Source organism: Pagrus pagrus, assembly GCF_965226575.1.
Source record: "Pagrus pagrus genome assembly, chromosome: 3".
Lineage (NCBI taxonomy): Eukaryota > Metazoa > Chordata > Actinopteri > Spariformes > Sparidae > Pagrus > Pagrus pagrus.
Window position 1 is genome coordinate 33969247 of NC_140187.1, and position 23461 is coordinate 33992707.

The 23461-nt window shown below is 38.4% G+C and overlaps 1 protein-coding gene across 1 annotated transcript; it reads left to right on the forward strand.

The window, feature by feature from the left end:
- Positions 1-6432: 6432 nt before the first annotated feature.
- On the forward strand, positions 6433-20672 carry LOC311254874 (chitinase-3-like protein 1; the record flags this gene model as incomplete). The annotated part of the gene is made up of 11 exons (XM_084348872.1): positions 6433-6460; positions 6552-6578; positions 6676-6880; positions 6983-7036; positions 8110-8275; positions 14648-14772; positions 14899-15001; positions 17571-17753; positions 20127-20243; positions 20325-20457; positions 20620-20672. 11 exons carry the CDS (start codon positions 6433-6435, stop codon positions 20670-20672), a joined length of 1194 nt encoding a protein of 397 aa, XP_084204998.1.
- Between the last annotated feature and the right edge of the window lie 2789 nt (positions 20673-23461).

Consider the following 23461-nt stretch of genomic DNA (forward strand, 5'->3'; position numbering starts at 1 on the left):
TGTTAGATATGTAACATAACATAGATGGCAGATTGCGATCAAAAGCATTCAATTAATTTCTACTTTTTGATTTTAAATCTACTACTTTGTTTCACAATCCTACATGTTACCATACACTTTAACTGTTGAGCTGGGTTTTATTTTTTCCAGCACTACTGTCTGATATCAAGGTTTTGGTTCCAATACCAAAACAAACCTTTTTTAATGCCTTACTTTGAGTATAAACACATATTTCTATATACAGATTTATCTAACTATCAAAATAAGCTTCTCAATGCAGTGTTTAGTTTCCTAATAAGACGAACAATTGTGCAGGAACCTTGTACAAATCCAGTATACAATGAACCATGAATAAATAAATACTACAGCAATGTGATATTATTCAGTCCCAGCTTTGAGCACCCACAGTACAGACTCAGGTTCAATGGCGAGAAATTGTACAGTGTGCATATAGTGACCACTTTTTATCACTGAGACATGTGTTTTGGAAGTAACCCAGGCTCTTATATAAAGTGTTGTTTTTTTAGTTAGTCCAACCTGTGGTGAGAAATCAAAGCACCAAACAGTTAGATAGATAGAGAAAGAAAAAACTTTATTTCGGTGTCACTCCACAACACACATTAAAAATACAGAGGCAATATAAAAATACAGTATTCATTACAAATTACCCCCCCTCCCCCTTGACAAAATTAAAAATGTTGGGTACCACTCAAAAAAGAGTTGTGAGACACCAACTAAAAAAATAAATCATGAAAAAGATAAAAAACGTACATTATGGTACCATACAGACAAAACATAAAACAGTTGTTTTATAAACTGGAGCTCATGAAAAAAATCTTCTATTAAGGATGAGGTGACAGGCTTTGGCACATTCGTTGATGCAATGTTGACCAGCTAAAATTACACACAATTTATTTGTATCATCAAGATCATTAAAATTAACATGCTTAGAAAGTGTACTAAATAGTTCAGCGCGAATGTCCATATAAATAACACAGTGTAAAAGAACATGGGCTTCTGATTCAATGGAGCCAGTATCACATAAAGTACAGTAGCGTCTCTCCACTGTGGTGTTCGTATATCTACCAGTTTCTATTGCTAAAGGAGCAACTCCACATCTAAATGTGGAAACATGCAGGTAGGATAACATTATCAGCCTGATTCTGCACTCCAAAGATACACAGTTTTCAAAGGTTCATGACAAGATCTCATCTCTGAAAATGTGAATATCTGCTTCCCCCTGTAATGCTACCCTTCAAAGCATTATCATACAGATGGCCAAACTGACGCAGCCCTGTGGGGAAGAAATCACATCAAACAAAGAGGTCTTAACTTGATATGTAAAATAACAAATATAATACAGAGCATGACATTGTCTCAAAAAAACTGGGAGATAAGAAAGGTGAGAGGGGGCAGGGCTCAGTATTAACTTTCTTGCATTTCTTTTATGTTCAGTCCAGACTTTGGTAAGAAGAGTTGTGCAGGGGAGGACACCTTGCACACTCATTTACAGTATGAAAGAGATTTAGTGGACTTTACCCAATGAAATTTCCAGAGTACACGGACAACTAGAATGGCACTCAATAGAGTGCATTCCTCCGCCAAAACCCAAACAGTCCCTTTTACTCACTCATAGATACCAGCCACCAAAGATGACTGACTTTTTTCATTGAGAGCCATGCATTATTCCACTTTTATTCCTCATTATACACAATGTATCTTGCAATGTTGAAGAAAGGGAGAAAAAAAATCCTGGATCCGTCCCTTTATCCAGATCCACACCAAACATTAGTGAGGCCTATTCTGGGCTGAGACCCTCCATCCAAGTTTCATGGAAATCTGTTCAGTAGTTTTTGTGTAATCCTGCTGACAAACCAACCAACCAAGCAACCAACCAACCAACAAACAGATTATTTATGACGTATTCCTGTAAGAGGAGGTAATAGTATATTAATTCACTGCTTATTAATGTGAAATCATTGTGGAGTCCACTGCAATGAATGTGCCCATAACAGTAGCTGACTTGGTACCAGGGCTTGGCAATATATATGATATTAATATTCTGTTTTGACACTTAATCCTAGCATTTATGAAGTGCTTCTGAGGAGTTTTTTTAAAATATCGTGATATACACCGATCAGGCATAACATTCAGACCACCTGCCTAATATTGTGACGGTTTCCCTTGTGCAGCCAAAACAGCTCTGACCTGTCAAGACATGGTCTTAAGACCTCTGAGGGTGTCCTGTGGTTTCTGGCACCAGGGTGTTTTATAGTGGATCCTCTGGGTCCTGTATGTTGGGCTGTGGGGCCTCCAGCACGTCTGTGGGACCTGCTCCAGCACGTCTTACAGATGCTCGATCAGATTGGGACGTGGGGACTTTGGAGGCCCTTTATTGTGTTCCTCGAGTTGTTCCTGAGCAGTGTTTGCGGTGTGTCAGGGCACACTGTCCTGCTGGGGGGCCACTGCCATCGGGTAGTGTTGTTGTGATGAGGGGGTGTACTTGGTCCACAACAGTGTTTGGATGGGTGGTGGGTGTCAAGTGGCATTCACATGAATGCCAGCACCCAAGGTTTCCCAGCAGAACATTGCATTGTGATGAGATGATCAATGTTATTCATGTCACCTGTCAGTGGTTTTAATGTTGTGGCTGATCGGTGTATATCAGTACAGCCCAAAAATAAGGTGATACTATTTTAAGGCCATACCTCCCAGCCCTACTTGGCACTATAGCTATTATAATGTGTTCTTGACTACCTGTCCACTTTCTGGTTCTTCTTCTCTCTCTCTTTCTCTTCCTCGCATGGACATGTAGTCAGGTATCATCAAAGTACTCACCTGAACCTGGCTGTTGAGAATTTGTATCCTTTATCCAGCTATGGAAAACATTTCTTTTGGAGACATTTATGAAATTAAAAAAGTGCTTTAGAATAGTCAACGTCTTTACTGAGGAGGCGTGACAACCCTCTTCGGAAAAATGACTGAATCTTGGATTTAGGAGGAACAATATGGATTCCGTGCTGGTCGCAGAACAGCGGACCAGCACTTACACTTGGGGTCTTGCTGGGGAGGCATTGGAATTCACCCAACCAGTCTACATATGTTTTGTAGACTTGTAGGCCTACCACCATCTCCCCCAGGGAGTACTGGGGAGGGACTGCAGGAGTATGGGGTACTGGGCCAGTTGCTGTTGTGATCACTTTCCTGAATCATAGCCTTTAACAGGACCAGGAGGAGACGGTATGATCACAGTGTTAAAAAACCCAGCCCTATGTGCCTCTCAAATGTAATGAAAAAAAGCTAATTGTTAGCAATAGTGGAGGCTATCACCTTACAGCTGCTTTGGAAGCACTTTCATGATTATTAGATGTGACAAAGGTCAGTTGACTCTTGAATCTTGAGGTTACTTTTATTCTCCCAACATAAATAGTGGTTAAGAAATTGAACTGATAAAGGGTATAATAAATTAACAGTAAATGAACTGAAACCCAGCCCCTCTGACGCAAAACCAAAGGAGCTTTGCAGTCATAAATCAATGGCTACTTCTGACTTTTGATACTTCAGTAGGTTATGTTGACCTTTGTAATGCTTACCTGTCTCAAACCCTTTCACTATTACACTGTCTTGCCATTGAAACAGTATGAAGTTGCTCAATGGTTCTTCTGTAAGTTATTTTTCGACTGATGAAGGTCCAAAGGCACGGGTTTCTTCTACTAAGATTTAGCTTTCATCATATTTGTTTTAGTTTCCTATAAATCAACACATCCATGTTTTCTTAAAGCCTTTATTTGGTTGGAGAGGTGAAGAATGAGAAACTGGTGAAGGAGAGGGGACAACATGCAGCACAAGGACCAAGGTTGTAATCAAACCCTGAGTTGCTGCTTTGAAGACAAGTAGACATTTTGCACTTAAAACAGCGATAATGTTATTGTGCAGGCCTAATGTATACTGAGATGAGTGCCACAGACCAAGCAAGTGTCACCTAAATGGGCTCAGGAGGTAGAGCAGGTCGTCCAGTAATGAAAGGGTCGCTGGTTCGAATACCTGGCTCCCCCGGCTGCATGTCAAAGCATCCTTGAGCATGATACTGAACCCCAAATTGCTGATGAGCAGTTGCATGGCAACCTCTGCCATCATTGTATGAGTGTGTGTGTGAATGGGTGAATGTGACAAGTGTTGTAAAACGCTTTGCGCAGTCTATCTATCAAAATGCAAGTTCATTTCCATTTAATAGATTTTCATGCGAAATGCAAATTTGTCTGCACATCGGACTTTGAGGAAATCACTGCCCACAGAATCTTTTGAACATCGAACACCGCCCCAGGGAGAAGAGGAATAGAGTCACGATAAGAGCCATGCTAATCCAGCTTGGTTTTAAGGCTGCTCCTGGCTAATGTCGCAGGAAAATGAAATGGACACATAGGACTAGGACTAGGCTGGCCTAGCAACATGAAATCAGACACTTTTGTGCCCACATCTTTACAGAGACCTGTCTCCACCACAACATCCTGGATCAAGCTTGGTGCTCACACAGTCAAAGTTGATGGACTTGTTTACCTGATGTCGAACTTTTGATATTAAAATGCTGACCATCATATCATCACCATCTTGCTGCTGTTTACATTCACCCCAATGCAAATTAAGAAAATGCACCACAGAATTATTATCTAGGTGTATACGTGTTTATGTACACAGCCTACATCGCTGTACATAGGTTCTATGTTTATGTAGCATGAAGGAGATACAAACTTCAATTTTGTTATGCACCCCTGTTATATAGTGACAAATGTTACTTTGAACCTTGAATGTTGAATAGAAAAACCAATGCCTTCCACAAACAATAGGAAACATTTTTAAAGCATCAATTAAAAAATGGTCAGCAAAGAATATTATGTATTTGTATAAAGGTGGCACATTTTGCAATGGTACAATGGTATTTATACTTTCAGTGGTATAAAAATATCTCCACTCAACAGAGGCTGTGCAAACCATTCATTTTAAGTGAAAGCCGAATCCCAGACTGCAGCTGCTCACCAAAACACCTCAGATAACCTCATTACAGCAGATTTACTTTGATGTACTGTGCCATTTTTTGAGTTTGATGTCACAGAAGTTTAGTCAAAAATTCAAACAACAATTTTCTAAGAAAAATAGCCAAAGTCACAGATGGAACAACAACTCTGTCTTTGCATCATGCACTCTTTACTGCTCATCAAGCAGTTTTAGCCTTTAGGTAAAATCATAACCCTCCAGCATGACGTGTCCTTTGTCCTGCCAGCCTATGCCTGTCAAGCACTATCAGCAACAACATATCATCGTTACAATGATGAACATTAAAAGATGCATGGAACGTTTGGCATTGAGTTTCAAGCATGGGTTTCATGTTAAAAATGCTTTAGGTAAAAATCTTGATCTGGGTCACTCTAAAATGTGGAAACAATATGGTTGTGCTGATCCAGTCTGTCCTGTTTAAAGAGGAAAACATCAGCTACCCACAGCCTTCGGAGTTTTCTTTACAATATGACTTTTCAAGCTGAATAAAAACTCATCATTTTCTTTTATGACACTTATCAATGATTTATAACACTTTTACCTGCAATACACTAAAGTTTAATGACTATATTTCAACCGTTGCATCCAGAGGACATTATACCAAAGTCCATTTAGGCAAGTCTTGCCACTTAGCAGCCATCGTGGCAAAGCCGCCAGGCAGTTATTTTGTACAGTATATGTGTATGTATATACGGTTTGTGTGGATGTCAAGCATGTCGGTTTAGCATTAACATGGTCCGGCAAAATGAAACAAAACTGATCAGTGAGATTTGAACTGAAGGTTATCCTGGTCAACTTTGCGCTTTTCTGCACAGGCCATGTTGTTTTTTGGTTTAGGACAGTTATTGATTATTTGCGACTTACTGATATTAATTCGACTTAGCTGGTGACTAGTGCTGATTAGTCTCGGACTAGATCAAAGGTCAACTTCTTTTAATTGAAAGTTAGAGTTACTGATTACTTTTTTTACTTTACATAAAAACAGATGTGATCACTTAATATTTATATTCCTTAATATTCCTCTCCCCTTAATCATCACATGACCGCCAGACTATACTTGGGTTTGAGAAAAGTCCCATGTTCTGCAGAATCTCATTTTCTTACGAACCAGTAGTTTTACTTTTAAGTACATTTGTACTCTTACTTTGGTAGGATCTTGAGCACAGAACTTTTACTTGTAACTGAGTATTCTTCTTTATACTTAAGTTAAGGATATTTTAATGAAAGAGTTAAGGAAACTGAAAACCACAGCATGTGACTCATAGTAATATGAGACGTAAGACTGGAGTGACGTTACAATGTGTATATGCTTTTTCTAGTCTCTGTCTCTGCCCCACAGTGTGAGTTGTCACACAATGGGAGAGAGCACAAACAGCTAAGATGAACGCAGGAATAGCAACCATTATTGGTGAGAAATTTCATCTTTTTTTCCTATATTTCATTTCATTTTTCTGTCTTTGTTTTTGAGCTGTAATAACATGTGAATTGTGCCCTTACAGTGGCTCTGCAGTTCTTCATTGAGATTGGTAAGCAACACATTTAAAGTACAATAATAGGAGATCATGATTTAATTAAACTTCAATGCTGTGTGCAAAGCAAAAGTCTGTTTTTGTCTTGATCCAGCAAACACCGCCAAAATGGTATGTTATTTTACCAACTTGTCGCGGTACAGAACTGGTGTGGGGAAATTCCTGCCAGAAAACATCAACCCCTTCCTCTGTACCCACCTGGTTTATGCCTTCGCCATCATCAACCATGCCAACGAGATCACTGAGCATGAGTGGAATGAGAAAAGCCTCTTCAAATCATTCACTGAGCTGAAAAACAGGTAACAATTGGCTCATGGAAAAGATGTGTACTTGCAATTTAACTTTTAAAATGTAATGTCTGTTCAATCAGCCACTTGTTTTCTTTGTGTGTACCTGAACAGAAACCCCAGGCTGAAGACTTTACTGTCGGTCAGAGAGGTGAACGATGGATCTCAGTGAGTTGATGCCCTGTTGCTTACTCGTTATCAAACTCCTCCATCTGCTGACAGAAAGCAAGAATGGCAGCAATTTTATTTTACTGTCTTCTCCAGTTGATTGTTGGGCTGTGAAGAATGAGAATTATTGCTCATTGATTATTTTCTTCTTAAGCCAGTGTAGGTAACTTTTGAAATGTTTTTTCAATCTAATAAAACATTTATTACTATGGTCTTTGCAAGCACACTATACTGTCCTGGCATGTAAGGAAAGACGATATTTAAGCTATGTGTGAAATCTTGAGTTGAATAGCTTTTATTCTATTATAGATACTTCAGGTTGTCACACTCTGCCAGACATCATTTCATTGGCCATCTATAATATCTACACTAATTTCCTTTTCCCATGTTTATCTCAAGTGAAGGGTGCCTACAGTACCAGACTTTTAAAGTAAATTATGAATAAGGCCTATATAATTGCTCACCTGTAATAAGAAAAGTTGTCTCTCAGTGCATGGATAACTTTGATCGTAGAATAGCTTCCCTCCTAATAAAACGTAAATAACATAATAATCTTATAAATAATAATCTTGATTTTGTACTTGGCATTTTTTGGTGAATTGGCCAACAGACATTAATGTGGTTCTGTCAAATAAGTCACATAGATTAGAAGGATATCATCTTAAAAGGTGATGATATGTCAGTGTTGTATGTTTCCACCAGCCATAAAGAAATCAGTTATTGTAGGTTTAATAAATCAACAAGATAATAGACAAGTTCGAAAAATCTGATCAGCTTTCTTTCAAATGTCAATTTGATTTGCTAATTTTTTTTAATTGTTTTTTTGACTGTTGGTCAATCAAAGCAGGCAACATGTGAAAATCAACATAATAATCAATAATTGTTGTTACTGGCAGCTGCAGTGCTACAATGATTAAATATGTAGTGTATGTATCAGAATCATCAATACTAGATAGATAGATAGATAGATAGATAGATAGATAGATAGATAGATAGATAGATAGATTTGTTTGGACATTATGCTGTTCATCTGCCATTTTAGAGAACCACATTTTTCTTACCTTCTATTGCAGGTACTCCATCATGGTGTCCACTCCAGCTAACCGTCAGACATTTATCCAGTCTTCGATCAAATTCCTGAGGACTCATGGATTTGATGGTCTGGATCTAGATTGGGAGTACCCTGGTGCTGGTGAAGGTCCTGCAGAGGACAAGCAGAGGTTCACTCTACTATGCAAGGTACACTGACTGGAGATAAGTGGAGGACTTAGGCTGTCGGAGGGGTGGGAAAAAAAGGGCAGCAGCCGCATGTGGTGGTGTAGCACCAGCTAGCAGAAAGTCCTGATACATTTATGGTATCTGGGTTAAATTCAAATCATTTTTACAATTTGACTCGGATTCAAAGTATAACTGCAACACCTCTGTAATAAAAACAAAGGGAACTGATCATTTAGAGACAGGTAGAGGCCAGCTAATGTAGAATGTAGGGCAGCCTACTGTATATAGCATTGCATCACATTTTCTCCAGTGGATGACACCCAAAAGCGATCTCAATCAAGTGATCTTGCACATGGGTCCTGCAAAGGGGCCACTTTAGTGTGTTTTATTTAACAGAGAGAAATCCAAAGGGGCAATTTTGCATATTTTTAAAGTCTTAATCCTATTAAGTTAATAGAAATCAGTGTGTTTTTTGTTTTATTTTGTTTTTAACAGATTTTTTATCAACTTTTTGTTAAGCAGAAATACACGCACATACTAAAAGTGTACACATTACGGACAGCTAAACATGAAGAAACAAAAACAAAACAAACAAAAAAAGGGAAAAGAGAAAAAGAAAGAAAGGAAGTCCATGGATGTCAGCCTGATACACTTTGCAGTTTGATATCATACCAAGCTAAAGTTCCAAATCCTTTTTCCAGGCCAGTTCTATAAGCCCTGACCTCAACCTTCCTGATGCATCAATGCCCAGTACTCAAGAAATGGGTCCCAGGTCTGGTAAAATAAAAAGGGTTTATCCTTTAAAGCTGTAGAGAAAGATTCAAATGGAATGATACTTGCTCCAAGCTTGCAGCCAATAATTAACAGTGGGAACTTAATCACATCCACATGTACATGTAGACTGTGCTTAATAGTTCCATTCAATTGTTGAACCATTGTTATCCAATACTGCTGGACATGAGGGCAGCTCCACAATAAAAGATCTAACAGCAGATTGACATTAGTAAAAATATCTGAGAGAGCTGGATTCATTCTGTGTCTAGCTCCAGGAGTGATATAAGGCCTATCTATAATGTTAAATTGCCTCTCCCAGGAAGAATAAGATGATCAAACATTGGAGGGCTGGTTGTACAAGGCACTCCAGGCATCAGGCCAGATTCCCACCTGTCTTTAAATTTGTCAGAGTTGACCAGTGAAAATTTTAAATTTAAATTAGACAGAATACAATTCCAAACTTTTACAAATTCAAAGAAATCATCATTAGTGACACCATACTTGCTTTTCACTTGTTGGAATGTGAGGATTGAGCCTTCCTGAAACATGTCTCCTGTCCTACAATCCCAAAGCGTTAGTATTTGACGAGTTGGGAATGAGACTCAAAAATCAACATGTCTCACGAATAGGACCTTTAAAAGGATTTGTCTAATACTAGCATCTTGTCTGGTGGTCGCAGCTAAGGGCTCCATAGCTAGTGCAAAAGACAATGGGCTCAAGGGGCAACACTGCCAATTACCTTGTTCAATACTAATATAATCAGACATGAGCCCTTTAGTAATTACAGCTACAGTAAGAGAGGTGATATATACTGGAAACAAATCCATTTGATAAATAATAATGCTAATAATAATAGAATACATTTTTTGAAGCATGGGAAATAGGTAGGTCCACTCCAGCCGCTCAAAAGCTTTCTTGCATTGAGAGAGATGACCAAAGCTTCTGAGCTGAACATTGAGGAATTCTAAATGACGTTGAGTAGTCTTCTTACATTATGTGAAGAATATCACCATATGCCACGCATTAAACCAGTCTGATCATAAGCAATAACAGAAGGGAGGACATTTACTACACGTAAAGCCAAGACCTTTGCTAGAAGCTTCAAATCTAAATTTCAAAGTGATGTAGTCCTGTATGAAGAACATTCTTAAGGCAATTTACCCTTTTTTAATACCAAAGAAATATTAGCCTCCATTAGCGACGGAGGGAGGGCTCCAGCCTCAAACGAGGTTTGCAGCATTTCAAATAATAGGCAGGCTGGGATATTGTTGATGGTTTACATAAATCTTCTCTCTGCTGATCATTTTTGGTAGATCCACCTTAAAAAAAAAAAGAATCATGTCTTGCTTTGAGTGTGAGTTGAATTGTGAAGTGTACAGCTGCTTGTAAAATATTTATTATATGAGTATTGTTGATTTCGCCAAATGTTTAAGAAGATTGGCCAAATAGCAATTAGGGTTTGTTAGCAAATTCGTATATCCTTTGCCACATGAAAAACATGGATTTCTCAGCCTTCTTTGTTAGTAAGGTCTCTGAGGTGGTTTTAGGGTTAGGGTTAATATATCGTTCCTAAGTTCATCTGATGGAGATGAATTGTACTTGGTCTGAAGTTCATGAAGTTCTAGCTCCAGTTTTCTCTGCTCTTCTATACTGTTCTTCTTAAGCCTAGTAGTATAAGATATGATTAGACCACATGTGGCTGTTCAGGTAAGCTTTCATGGTAGCCCGTAATAGACCGAGGGACACATCAGGGGTCTTAAAAACAATTCAGTTGTTCTTTTAGAAATTTAAAAAAATTCAAGATCTGAGGTAGTGCTTTCAACTTTGCCGTCCAACTCTGAGAGAAGTGTGTGCCGCAGAATCAATAAAGGCCTTTTCTTAAGGCTGCTATGTGAAAACAATATTATTGTACAATATGTAAGGAATTAAAATGATGAAGATGTAGCCATGTGCAGTAATAAAGATCATTGAGGATGCCATACACCGAGACGCATCGCAAAAATCGTTTTGCATTTGAATCGTTGACAGCTGAATCGTAACCGAAGCAAATCGTGACACCAGTGAAGAATCACACCTCTAATGAACATGTTCTTTTTTTTTAAAAAAAGGTTAGAATTGTTTTCCTCTTAGTAGGATTGTGTATACCTCCCACATTCCAGCTGCAAATTTGTAGTGTGGATCTGTCACCAGCCATTTTATAAAAAAAATAAGAAAAGTATCTCAACTGAGACATATAACGTAAACAGAAAATAAAAATAATGCTTTGCTTACATTTAAAACGGAATGATGTACAAAAAACATTAGGCAAAAATAACAGGTAGACATAGGGATCAGACTGGTCTATTACACCCATTAAGGGTGTGATCTAACTTGCAGACTTAGATAGTAAAAGATGCTGGACCAGCTTTCTAATTTTAGATCTATAACAAACCTCAACTGCCGGCCAGCAGCTCTTTTCATGACGATTACAAAATGAAGTGAGCAGTGAGTATATGAGTAGCCAACGAGGTAGGTAAGAAAATAAAAGTGAATATAATATAATATAAGGAGTTTAGCGGGAGACCTAGACCCAACCCTCGTCAGTGAGCATAAAAATACAGACTACGGGGCAAAAGCTAATCTCCTAACAACAAATGAGAGAAGAAAATTGAGAGGAAGATAAGGAGTGGACATAGCAAAGAAAGTCCCTCTCTCCTAAAGCTGTTGTTTAACCAGGTAAAATTCCTGCTTCCATTATTGTTTTTTTATATATTGTATATAGTACTTGTTTCGTATTGTTTCTATATTTGCCTTTGTAGTTTGATTGTATTTGTATTTGAATGTACCCGCTGCTATGATAACCTAATTTCCCCTCTGGGATTAATAAAGTTATCTATCTATCTATCTATCTATACAACAGCTGCAGAAAAATCCTCAAATATCATGATTGGGGTGCCATTGTAGAGCAGGGACTGCACTTTTTGTGCCGCTTGCATGATCCAGACTTTATCTTGGAAATTGTGGACCTTTATAACAACAGCACAGGGCTGCTGTCCAGGGAGGGGACAGGAAGTGATCCAGTTTAACGGACCCCCCTTTGAAGCTAACTGCTGCGGCCTCCTCGGCATCTGAGATGCAGCTTTCTGCTTCTGTGGAGTATCTAGTGTGGCAATTTTGGACAAACAAGCTTTGAGTTTCTTTAAGACCAGATCAATCTTTGTGTCAAAGGAAGCTTCCACACCTTTGAGCACTTCAGCAGTTTTTCCTTCCACCAAGCTGTCAACTTGACCCAAAAGTGGCGCCATGTTGTCTGCCATGTTGGCACAACTCTTTGGGGGCGACTGACTTAGCGAATTTCCCAGTGAGGTTGAGCTTTTTTTGAGTTGTTGGCATTCTCTGACTTAGCTGTATACTTTGTCTGAAAGAAAGACCAATAACGATAGCGAAGCAAGGACAGTGATCGGCTTCTCCGCCATTTGCGTCACCTGACCCCAAAGGCTTCCTTAGCCTGGGGCTTACCATATCTGTGGTTTGAATGTAATCATCAGTCCAAAAATCTTAAATGAAATTATTTTTACCTGAGATGCTCAAGCTGAGGCTAATATTTTTTGTTTATGGACATTTGATATTGTTTTACTGTTAATAAATGGGTACACTTTGGAACCTGTGTTCCATGAAATGGGTGTGAGCAGCAATGTTTTGCTACATTTAATTTGATGACACATGAAAAACATTTTCCTTTATATTTTTACAATTTATAAATGTTGTGCTCCTAATATAAGCACTATTTTTACATTTGTCACTTCCTCAGTGATCTGTTATATCTGAGGCACAGAAATGCAGTTTTCCTAAAAATTAAATTTACAATTACAATTGCAAGCTGTTTAATAAAACATACCATGGATCCACATTTGTTTTCTTGGTGTTTTTGTTGTAATCAAACAAATTATTAAAAAAATTCTCACGATACGCCATAGAAATATTTGTTGTACATACATGTAGGACATATGAGAATGTGAATTATGAGCGTATCTTCAAAACTGCCATAAAGTAATTTTGATAAACCTTTTTCAATATGTAGCTTTTATTTCAGATTCCCAAGTAAGTTTCTCTATATGTGTGACTGGTGAGCTTCTGCGTTGTGTTTGTTTTAATGATGCTGTGACACCGGGACCTCTTTGGAGATGATCCGTTTATTCTCTGACAGAATGACCAAAAAAGCAGAACCTCCATGTAAACAATTCCGTCCACTCCAGCTCCTATACAAATAAGATAAAGATCAAGATATCGACAACCCAGAAGTTAGTTCGGTTGTCATGACTTCAAGCCAGCAGCTTTTGAATGTTAAAACTACTCTTTTAAAATGCTACTCTGTAGGCATGTTCACAAAGTTAGGCAGGAACAGGCTTAATAACAATGTTGAGACCAGAAATGCATATTAGAAACAAAGAGAAACAGTAGGATGGTTTATGATTATCATCTGAATTAAACAGTGACACCCACCTCTCCCACAGGGGAATTGTACAAAAGGGAGGAGGTGGGGAACCCAGAAAACATTTATAGTGGGGACCACAGAAGAAGAAATGAAAGAGGAGGAGCTCCGAGCTGCACACAGTCTACACATATTGGACTTGGAGGCATTTTCTTGTCAGGCTTTAACAGATTTTATATACACATTTAATTTAACAGATAGGTTGACCCGGTTACATATGTTCATTTGATATAATTGTGTTAATTACTGATTAGTACACTGCCTGTTCAAAACATGCTGTTCGGCACAGATTATCTGGTAAAGCCTCCTGAACTGCCCACAGACTCATCAGGGCTGCCCCAATAATATCAAATATGTTTACAATTTAAAATCTGGATGATTACAATTGTACTTTCTGCAACAACCAATGAGCAAGGCATCCTGGAGCAGAAGATGGTGTTTCCAAGCAACAGTAAACATAGTAGTCCTTGAGGCTAGCATTAGCTAGCACACTACTACTGTTGACAGAAACTTAAAATCTCACCTCCAGTTCTCTCTGAAAAACATAAAACATGTGTTGACTGCATCTCCCCACTCATTCAGACTCATTTAACCTTCTGCTTTAGTTTTGTTTTTCTCACTGTGTTACTACAGCAAGTTGTTACACCATGCTAATCTCCATTTTGTTTACATCTGCTTCCATGTCACATGTCAAAATTGCAAATTCACTGCACTTCCTTGGGTCCTCAGCGACAAACCTGCCAAGCATGACGTTGATCGGATGAATGGTTCTTGAGATATGTGAATGAGAGACACATGGACAGACAGAGGTTAAGTGCTATATAGATAATACCAGTATACTAATGGATCTATCATATCTCATATTCTTGAGGTTAAAATGTATTGTACCTGAAGCAGGTTTTAAATGTAAATATAGGTTAGATCCTGAAATCCCAGAGCTAGAAATGTGTTCATTATCTGCAGCCTACTCTTCAGTGTTTGCAAAATAATTTTCATTTTGGAAGAAGCAAGTGAGGGAAAAGGTGAGCACTGGACTGCAAGGGTTGCCAATGTGGTTTGCAGTGATATAAACTATAATGTGATTTGTTGTTCTGAGGTACATTTTGGACCGCTGACTAAAGTGTCAGTGGATTTCCATTGATTTCTAGGAACTTTCAGAGGCCTATGGAGCTGAGAGTTCAGGAGGAAGTAACACTCAACTAATGCTCTCTGCAGCTGTGGCAGCACGAACAGATGTTATTGATACAGGATATGAACTCTCTGAGATTTCAAAGTAAGACTTATATTTATGTCAGCTCCAATTTAGATACTTTTGACAAATGACATGACTGCATTATTGTGCTGTAAATGCCACCTCTGTCTGTGGTATGTGTTGTTTTGTGTGTGTTTGTGTGTTCAGGTACCTGGACTTCATCAGTGTTAAGACTTTTGGCCTCTATGGTGATCAAGATCAAGTGACGGCCCACCACAGTTCACTCTACGCTGACAACAATACTAACATAGTAATTACCCATTGTTTAATGCTACCTTTCATGAATTAATAGCACCAGTTACACATTTAAATAAACTTGATATCAGTTTTTTTAAGACCATTAATTCTTTGAACTGTTTAAACTGTATACACTTAAAATAGCCAAATTGTTTCACTACTTACGTAGCAAGCTGATACACATAAGTGACCTGCACTGCATTGTACTGTAGCTCTGCAGATTTGGGCTACAAATCAATGGGTTTGTCACTATGAGCATCAGCTTTTACGTTCTACAGTATATTGTATGGGAGATAAATAAAAAACGTAATAAATGTGTGGAGAATAGGGCTGGGCAATATATTGATATTATATTGTTATCGTGATATGAGACTATATATCCAACAGCAATCAGCCACAACATTAATGCCACTGATAGTTCATGTGAAAAACATTGATCATCTTGTTACAACGCACTGTTCTGCTGTGGTCCTGGTGTTCATGTGGATGCCACCTGACATGCACCACCTACCCAATAAATAGCACAGACCAAGTACACACCCTCGTGGTGACAGCACTCACAGATGGCATAACCCAAGGAATGTAACAAAGAGCTCTAGATGTCAACCTGCCCTCCAAATTCAAGAGATCCCAATCTGATTGAGCATCTTTCGGATGTCCTGGAATGATTTAACGCATCAACAAATCACCATAGAGGGAGTGGATTTACATGATCTGCAGTGGTGTTTAGGTGGGTGGTGCATGACAAGTGGTTTCACATGAATGCCGGGAATCCATTTCCCAACAGAACAGTGCATGGTAACAAGATTATCAATGTTTTTCACTTCACCTGTCAGTGGTTTTTAAGTGTTTTCCTGGTTTTAAGGTTGCATTTAAGAACAGTGATGTCATTTAGTACTTGCCTTACCCACTTATTCATTAAATCAACATTGATGATTTTTATCAAAAATCTCATTGTGTTAATATTTTGCGAAAGTACCAATTTGCAGCCATACAATATTGTCACAATCAATATATTCGAGGTATTTGGTAAAAAAAAAATGTCATGATCTTTGGTTTTGTCCATATCACCCAGCCCTTTTGGAGAAACATAATGTTTGTGGATGCTTCCACACAGGTGCAGTTATGCAATTAACACAACTGTGCTCTATGGCATGTATAAAAATGCTGAGTGGGCCCAGTTGATTATAATTCAGTTTGGGCATCGTTCTCTGGGGCACAGATGACAGGAGCTTACAGATTGCTAAGGTCTGGTAGTGTGCTGTGTAGAGCATTTTGCTGCCATGGTTCAAGTCCTCTGGTGCCCTTAGAGGGAAGATTCACTGCAAATCAATACAAAGTGGTTCTGAGTGATCACCTTTATCCTATGATGAAATATTTCTGTTCTGATGGGAGTGGGAGTGGTCTTCCAGGAAGACAATGGGCAGGAGGGATGGGACAATCACTGAATGATTTTTGATGATTATGAAAATGATGTGAACCATTTGCTATGGCTTTTGCAATCACCAGATCTGGACTGAATTGAATAGTTACAGTAGATTTTGGACCAAAGCGCGAGACAGGACTCTCCACCACCATCATCCAAAAAAAAACCAATAGGGGAAATATTTTTGGAAGAATGCTGTTCATTCCTCCAGTAGGGTTCCAGAGAGTTGTAGAATCGAGGCCAAGGCACGCTGAAGCTGTTCTGGTGGGACACCTTACTAGGACACTTACTGTAGGTTTTTCCTTTAATTTGGATTTGAAATGTTTTAAAAATTTCATATATACATTTGTATCCTCACATCTAGATCTCAACTGTAAATAAATACACTTTGAGCATGTTTCTAAGGCAAGATCATGGGCGTAGGAAGGATTTAAAATGTGGTTGGGACAATCTAATGAAGGTCTGGAGCTTCTCCCCTAGAAAATCTTTTGAGCTGAGTGGGTGTCATTTCCTGTATTCTGGTTCCTTTTAACAGGTGGATCGATGCTTCTATCTGAAAAATATGGGTATCGTTCATCCAGACACATATTAGAGACAGACACCAAAAATGTATTTGCTAACAATCATAACATCAAATCACAAATAACTTAAAATCCAACACACAGAACCAAAAAAATTATTAAATATCTAAATCAATGTAACACAATCATCAACAATGACTTAAGGGGGTTAGTGCTTTTGCTGTTCTTCCTTGACTGATCCTTTATGTTCTCTCCCTTTTAGTCACGATTACCATCTTACTTTTCTCTTTCCTGTCATGTTTCCATTCTTCCTACTTAGTTAACGCTCTGTGCTCAAGGCTTTTGTGTGGTATGGAATTTCATTGATTTCGAACATAGTGCATAGAGCATTTTAGCAGTCAGATATTTCCCTGCAGGGGTTGGTGGAGACCAATAACAGAATTAAAAGGTAAGTCAGTGGGTTGATACTGCTGCATTCAGGTGGCCAAAAGAAATCAGTTATTTTAAGTTTATATCAAAATACAGTTCCATATCTTGGCTTTTCTATGTATCACGCAATCATGATATAACAACTAAGAAAGCAAAATGGTTTGATAGAAATTCTTCTTCATCACTCTCCCTTTCTTTCCTGTCAGGATTATGTAATGCAGTACTGCATGGAGCGAGGAGCCCCAGCAGGGAAGTTGTTGCTGGGTTGTCCCATTCATGCTCGTGCCTTCACACTCTCCACCACAGCAACAGGCCTGGGAGCCCCAGTCAGTGGCCCTGCCAGCCCTGGGCCCTACACGCAGCAGATTGGTGTCTGGTCTTACTATGAGGTATCATGGCACAACATTTTTTACAGCTGAATAGTTCAAAATCAGAAATCATACATTTCAACTCCCCACACCCAAACATCAGTGTAATTGAAAGTACCCTTGGTCCCTTTTCTGCAAGTATAAAGCCTAAATCTAGGTGTCATGTTTGATTCAGCTCTCATTTGGACCACACATAAAGAAAGTTGTCCAGTTCTGTTTTACACATTTATGAACCATCTCCAAAACCAAAGCAATACTGTCACCCTCAGACCTGGAAAAACTCATGCACTAACCTTTTTTTCAACTGGGCTACTGCAACTCCCTCCTGTCCAACATCAACCAAAAGTCTGTCTCAACCCGTGCAGAATACAGCAGCTAGGCTTCTCACTAATTTTAACAGACAACAGCTAGAATTGATTTTAAGATTTTGCTGATTACTTTTAAAGCTCCTCTGGGTCTTGCCCCAAGTTAAATTATAGAAATGCTGGCCCCATATGAGCCTATTCACAGCCTGTTGGGGCCCTTCTGATTGTTTCAAAGTCGAGGCTGAAAACTAAAGGTGACAGCGCTTTTGCTGTCAGGGCCCCTCAACTTTGGAACAACCTACCTGAGGAAATAAGGCTTGCAGAATCAGTAACTTCTTTTAAATCACTTCTTAAAACCCACTTTTGTAGACATGCATTTATGTAAAGTCACTGTTTTTTTGTTTTTTTACAGATTTTTCATCTTTCTGTCTTTTTTTCTTAGTCTGTTTATCTGTTTTTAATTAGTTTTCTTCCATCCTTTACTTTTATTGTTACTGTTATTTGTTCATTTTTAATCTATTTATTATCCTTTATTCTTTGTACTGCTCTTGATTTTTTTTATCTGTTCTTAATCCCACTGATGTAATGTTGTCCTCTTATCCTCCTTTATTGATTTTATTATTTTATTCATATCTATTTTTGATTTACTTTTCCTCTCTCTCTCTCTGTTTTATGGCCTTTTTCCCTTTTACTTGTAATGACTCATATTGTCTTTTCTTGTTTTTACATTTTAGACCGGGCTTTCTTGTGTTTGGCTCGACTGTTGAGTGTTTATTCTGTAATATTGTCTTCCTGAGTATGCTTGTTTGTCAAAGCACTTTTTAAACTCTCACTTATTATTATTATCAAGAACATCAACACAATGTGCAAGCAGCTTATTACGAACTATATTTATGCTTCTTGTTGGCAGCGACCATAGTAATTATTACAGCTGCAAAGCAGGAAGTCAGGAGAAGTAGTTGAAGAGCAATAAAGTCTGCATTGGGAGGAGGTTGAGGATGGATGGTACAGGACTTTCATCAACTTACTAATGTAGTGAAGTTACATCACAGACGTTCTGTACAGTTGCTTATGTAACATAATTATTTTAACTAAAACCACAATGTTTCCGAACCTAACCAAATCGTTTTCATGCCCAAACCTAACCAAACTGTGAGCGTATGATGAAGGCTCAGTATGCTGTCATACTGTAATGGACTTGTTGTTTTGGGAACAGTGATATGTGTATTTTTGGAGTCATTGGCAATCAACCTATTCAGTCGTATTGGTATGAGGGTGGCTTGGTTTGTACTGCTAACAGACTGGTCTGACTCATAAAAACTCCTTTTTGCACAGAACAATACTGAAATGAGCTTAGACAGACCCTCATATACAAATTGCTACACTTTGTTTTCACTCTTATACATACTTCTTTGGTACTGCAGTCCCAATTGTGTCCACACAGCCATATCATGACCCTTGGGGGCTTATAACAAGTGATGTGTGGCTTGATTCTGAAATATATTTACTTCAAATCCCTATCATTTCTGTTCTAGGATGATTTCAGAAGTCAGAAATGTTAGGTAAATGTGTGCTTTATCATCAAGAGGGACACAGTAGCAAGTAACTACACCAGGTTTGTGTCTAAACACTTTACAAATGACAGGAACTTTTTCTTCTTCTGCCTGCCGTAGTCACATGTGAACTGTGGCCTCTATGAATTCATACACATCTGACATTTAATCACAATACAGAAGATGATGAAGTTATGCAGCAGCAGTCCTAAGGAAAGAAAAACGTCCTTTGGCTATCAGTAACGTGTATCACTGTAACTGCCTGTGGGAAAGTTGGCCTGCCTCGATTTTACTTGGAAAGGAAGGCAAATCTGTGGTATTACACATCACTATTTATGACTATTACTACTAATGCTGCTGTACTGCTTTACTAGAACCATATTAGTGATAACATTACTATCTCTGCTACTACATTAACAACTGCATCGGCAAGTGCTGCTAATACTCCAGCCTCATCAGCATCGACATGAACATGTTTGTTCTACCTGTGACTATTCTAACATATTTTGACAGAGACTGTGATGTTTGTTTACCAGACCTGCTCCTTCTTGAAAGGCACCTCAGTTCAGTGGATTGATGGTCAGAAAGTTCCTTACGCTGTCAAAGGCAATCAGTGGGTCGGCTTTGATGACCAGAGGAGCCTTGATGCTAAGGTACAGTAAATTACTTTGTAGTGAAAAAGAGCTTATAGTTTTTCTAAATGAGAGTTTTATTGTGTTACTGCTCACTAACAGGTGGACTATCTGAAGAGCAGGCAGCTGGGAGGAGCTGCTGTGTGGACACTGGATATGGATGACTTCTCTGGACAGTTCTGTGAACAGGGCCGATATCCATTAATATCACATCTAAAACATAAACTCAGTGAAGGTGAGGCTACAGTAACAGACACTTTTTCTTATCAGGGCGGTAAGTTCAGTTCACAGAAACAGTATTTCGTCTTTCAATCACTTTTAAATGCCAATGAGTGGAGGCTGTTAGATGAGTTAAAAAAATGAGACATTCCCCTTCTTACTCTGTTGCCTCTATCAGCCTGTGGCCAGCTCACCTTTGGTGCCTCTGGTAGCATATTCCCAGAAAAATGATGTCGGCTTGACACGTATGACGTCATGCTCGCTCCCAAGTGCCTTTCTCTGCTAGCTCATAGCTAGCAACAGAGCAGTGTGCGAAATACCAGTCAATATTTGGGGGGGTCCCCATCTCCCGATTGTTGCGCAATACCGAAATAAATGTTCTCAATATGCAGTAGGCCTATAACATTACAATATTTCATGGATGCAAGCCAAGACAATCAGTCTATAGCCTACATGACAACCAGGGGCGCCGCCAGGGATTTGGGGCATCATGAAAAGAAATCTAATTGGCCCCTTGCATAGGCTGGCGAAAAAATTTGATATTTATGTAAAACTATGCATTTAAATGATATTTTTGACTATCATTCCCATATTTGTGAAAAGAACAACATGACAGTTACTTGGTTACTGCTCACTGTCTCCCTTGTAGTCCCACATGCAGGTGTAATTTATCTCCACAACTGTAGACTCACAGGTGGTGGCGTTGGATTTGGGGTGAAAAAATACATACTGTATACTGTATGGGGCTACATGGTCGTTGCGATTTAATCTTCTGATTTCCAGAAAATATAAACATTTCTCTGATTGTATTGAGAGTTGTATTGAGTCACACAGTCTGCATGTGCATGTCTATCTCCCTGGCTGTCTCTAAAACTGAGGGTCATGTAGTTCATGATGTTAAGCTTTGCTAGGTAATATTGATAGATAATGTTACATGACATTGTTGGTATGATGCTGATTAATTCATGTTATGCAAAATACATGCTCCAAGCTATCCTGGTTGACTGCCTCCAAAGCAACATACCAATATTAGTTTAAACCAGTCTTAAACAGTGTTAGCAAGCTGTGATACAGGATTGGCATAACCTGCTTATAATATAACATATAGACCTTGATTATGAGACACCCCCCTTTTTCTCTTTTTGAAACATTTTTTTGAAGACTAAATCTTATTTTTATAAAGAAAATAATTAAAACTGACTAGAATGCACCAGTAATAGTAACACACTGAAAAAAACAAGGTAACGTGATATCTTTAAATGAAATTGTCTTATTTTCTAACACAATTTAACCATCCAAATGTGGAAAACAGAGCGACATGTTTATTTTAATTATACTCTGCCTCATTGATCACCACAATCTTAAAGTTGGAATTATTCTCCACCTCAGCCCCCCCGGACCCCCCCGTATTTCGCACACTGCAACAGAGCGTCGCAAAAGCTCAGAAATGGAGTCCAATAACAAGCAACCGACAACACGCACAACACATACAAAAAATATTTGTTTCAGTACCAATACAACTTTTTCAAATACAAACGTTTCAATGCCAAAGTTTTATTTGGTTTTTTGGCTTTTGTTTTTCAACTACAAATTCTCTGTGTCATTGTTCACTGTCACTGTTCTGGCCCCATATACAGCCAGCCGATGCCGCTCATTTCAGATACAGGCAGTAGAACAGTAGACGGTTTCATTGGAAACACTGGAAGACTTCCAGAGGTGTCTGTAAGTCAGAAGTTAATTCACACCTTCAAGTCAATCAGAATTGAGTATTCACCCAAACCATTGTATAATCAAAGCTGTTGCCTTCAAAACACTGGACAAAAATGATAGTTTAAACTTATGTTTCCCTTTAGAACAAAGCAATGTCTGTGTTTGTCCTCTTGCCACACGGTTTATATCCATGACCAGTGTGTATAACAAAAGGCGTCACAGTAATATATTTCTTTTAACAGTAACAGTCTAATGTAACGCGTTACTAATAATATTTCAGTAATATATTACTACAGTTATGTCATGTAACACGTTACAATCTGCTTTAGCGACGGAAGTGAAGAGTTTATTGTTGTTTTTGTCAGCATCCATCCACACCAACATGACCATACTAATAAAGGCTATGCATGTGTTTAATACAGCCGAGCCTGTAAGTTCTGTGTTCAGTCTGTGTGACTGAAATGAGCCATATTTCATATCCTAATGATGAAGCCTGATCCTCCGAGCGTAATTTAATTTACATTCTTGAATTACATGCTGTTTGCCCATGCATTCCTTGTTCTGTGGACTAAAATCAAAAGGCATAGAAGAAGAGATTTTTGTCATGTCATGTCATTATGGGCTACATTATAGAAGGAATAGTGTTTCATATGACTCATCCTTCAATTAAAAATATTTATTCCTATCTCATAATAAATCAGACTTTGATCCTCTGCCTGCTCATCGCTGTGTCCAAGGCTATTCCTTTATTTAAAAAGAAAAAAGCTATTTAACTGTTCTATAGAGGTTATTTGGGAATGTTGTTGAAAGTAACTAAAAAGTAGTGTAATAAGTAATACATTACTCTACACAGACAGTAATTTTGTAACATAATATATCACTTTAAAATGAAGGTAACTAATATGTAATAATGTGTAATACACTGCATTTTGAAAGGACTTTCCCAACAATGTCTATGACTCATGGAAGGGTAGAAAAGCTTCCTGCTTTGGCCAGCTGACAAGAGAAAATCCTCCTCAAAATCAAACAAACTGTATTTTTATGGCACCTTTCAAACAAATCAAAATGCAAATCAAAGTGCTTTTAAAGTGATTGAAAAAAAGATGGGAGAGTAAAAACAAAAGTGGATCGAGAGACTAATTCTGACCAAGACAGATACACAGGCTGAGCAGCACAGCTCAAAATTGGTGGGATTCCCCTTTAAAAGTCAATCTTGGATGTGAAACATACATGTAATTGCTATTCAATATTTTTTTCTCAGACTGGTCAACGCAGGATACAACTCCCACTGTACCACTCCCTACAGCCTC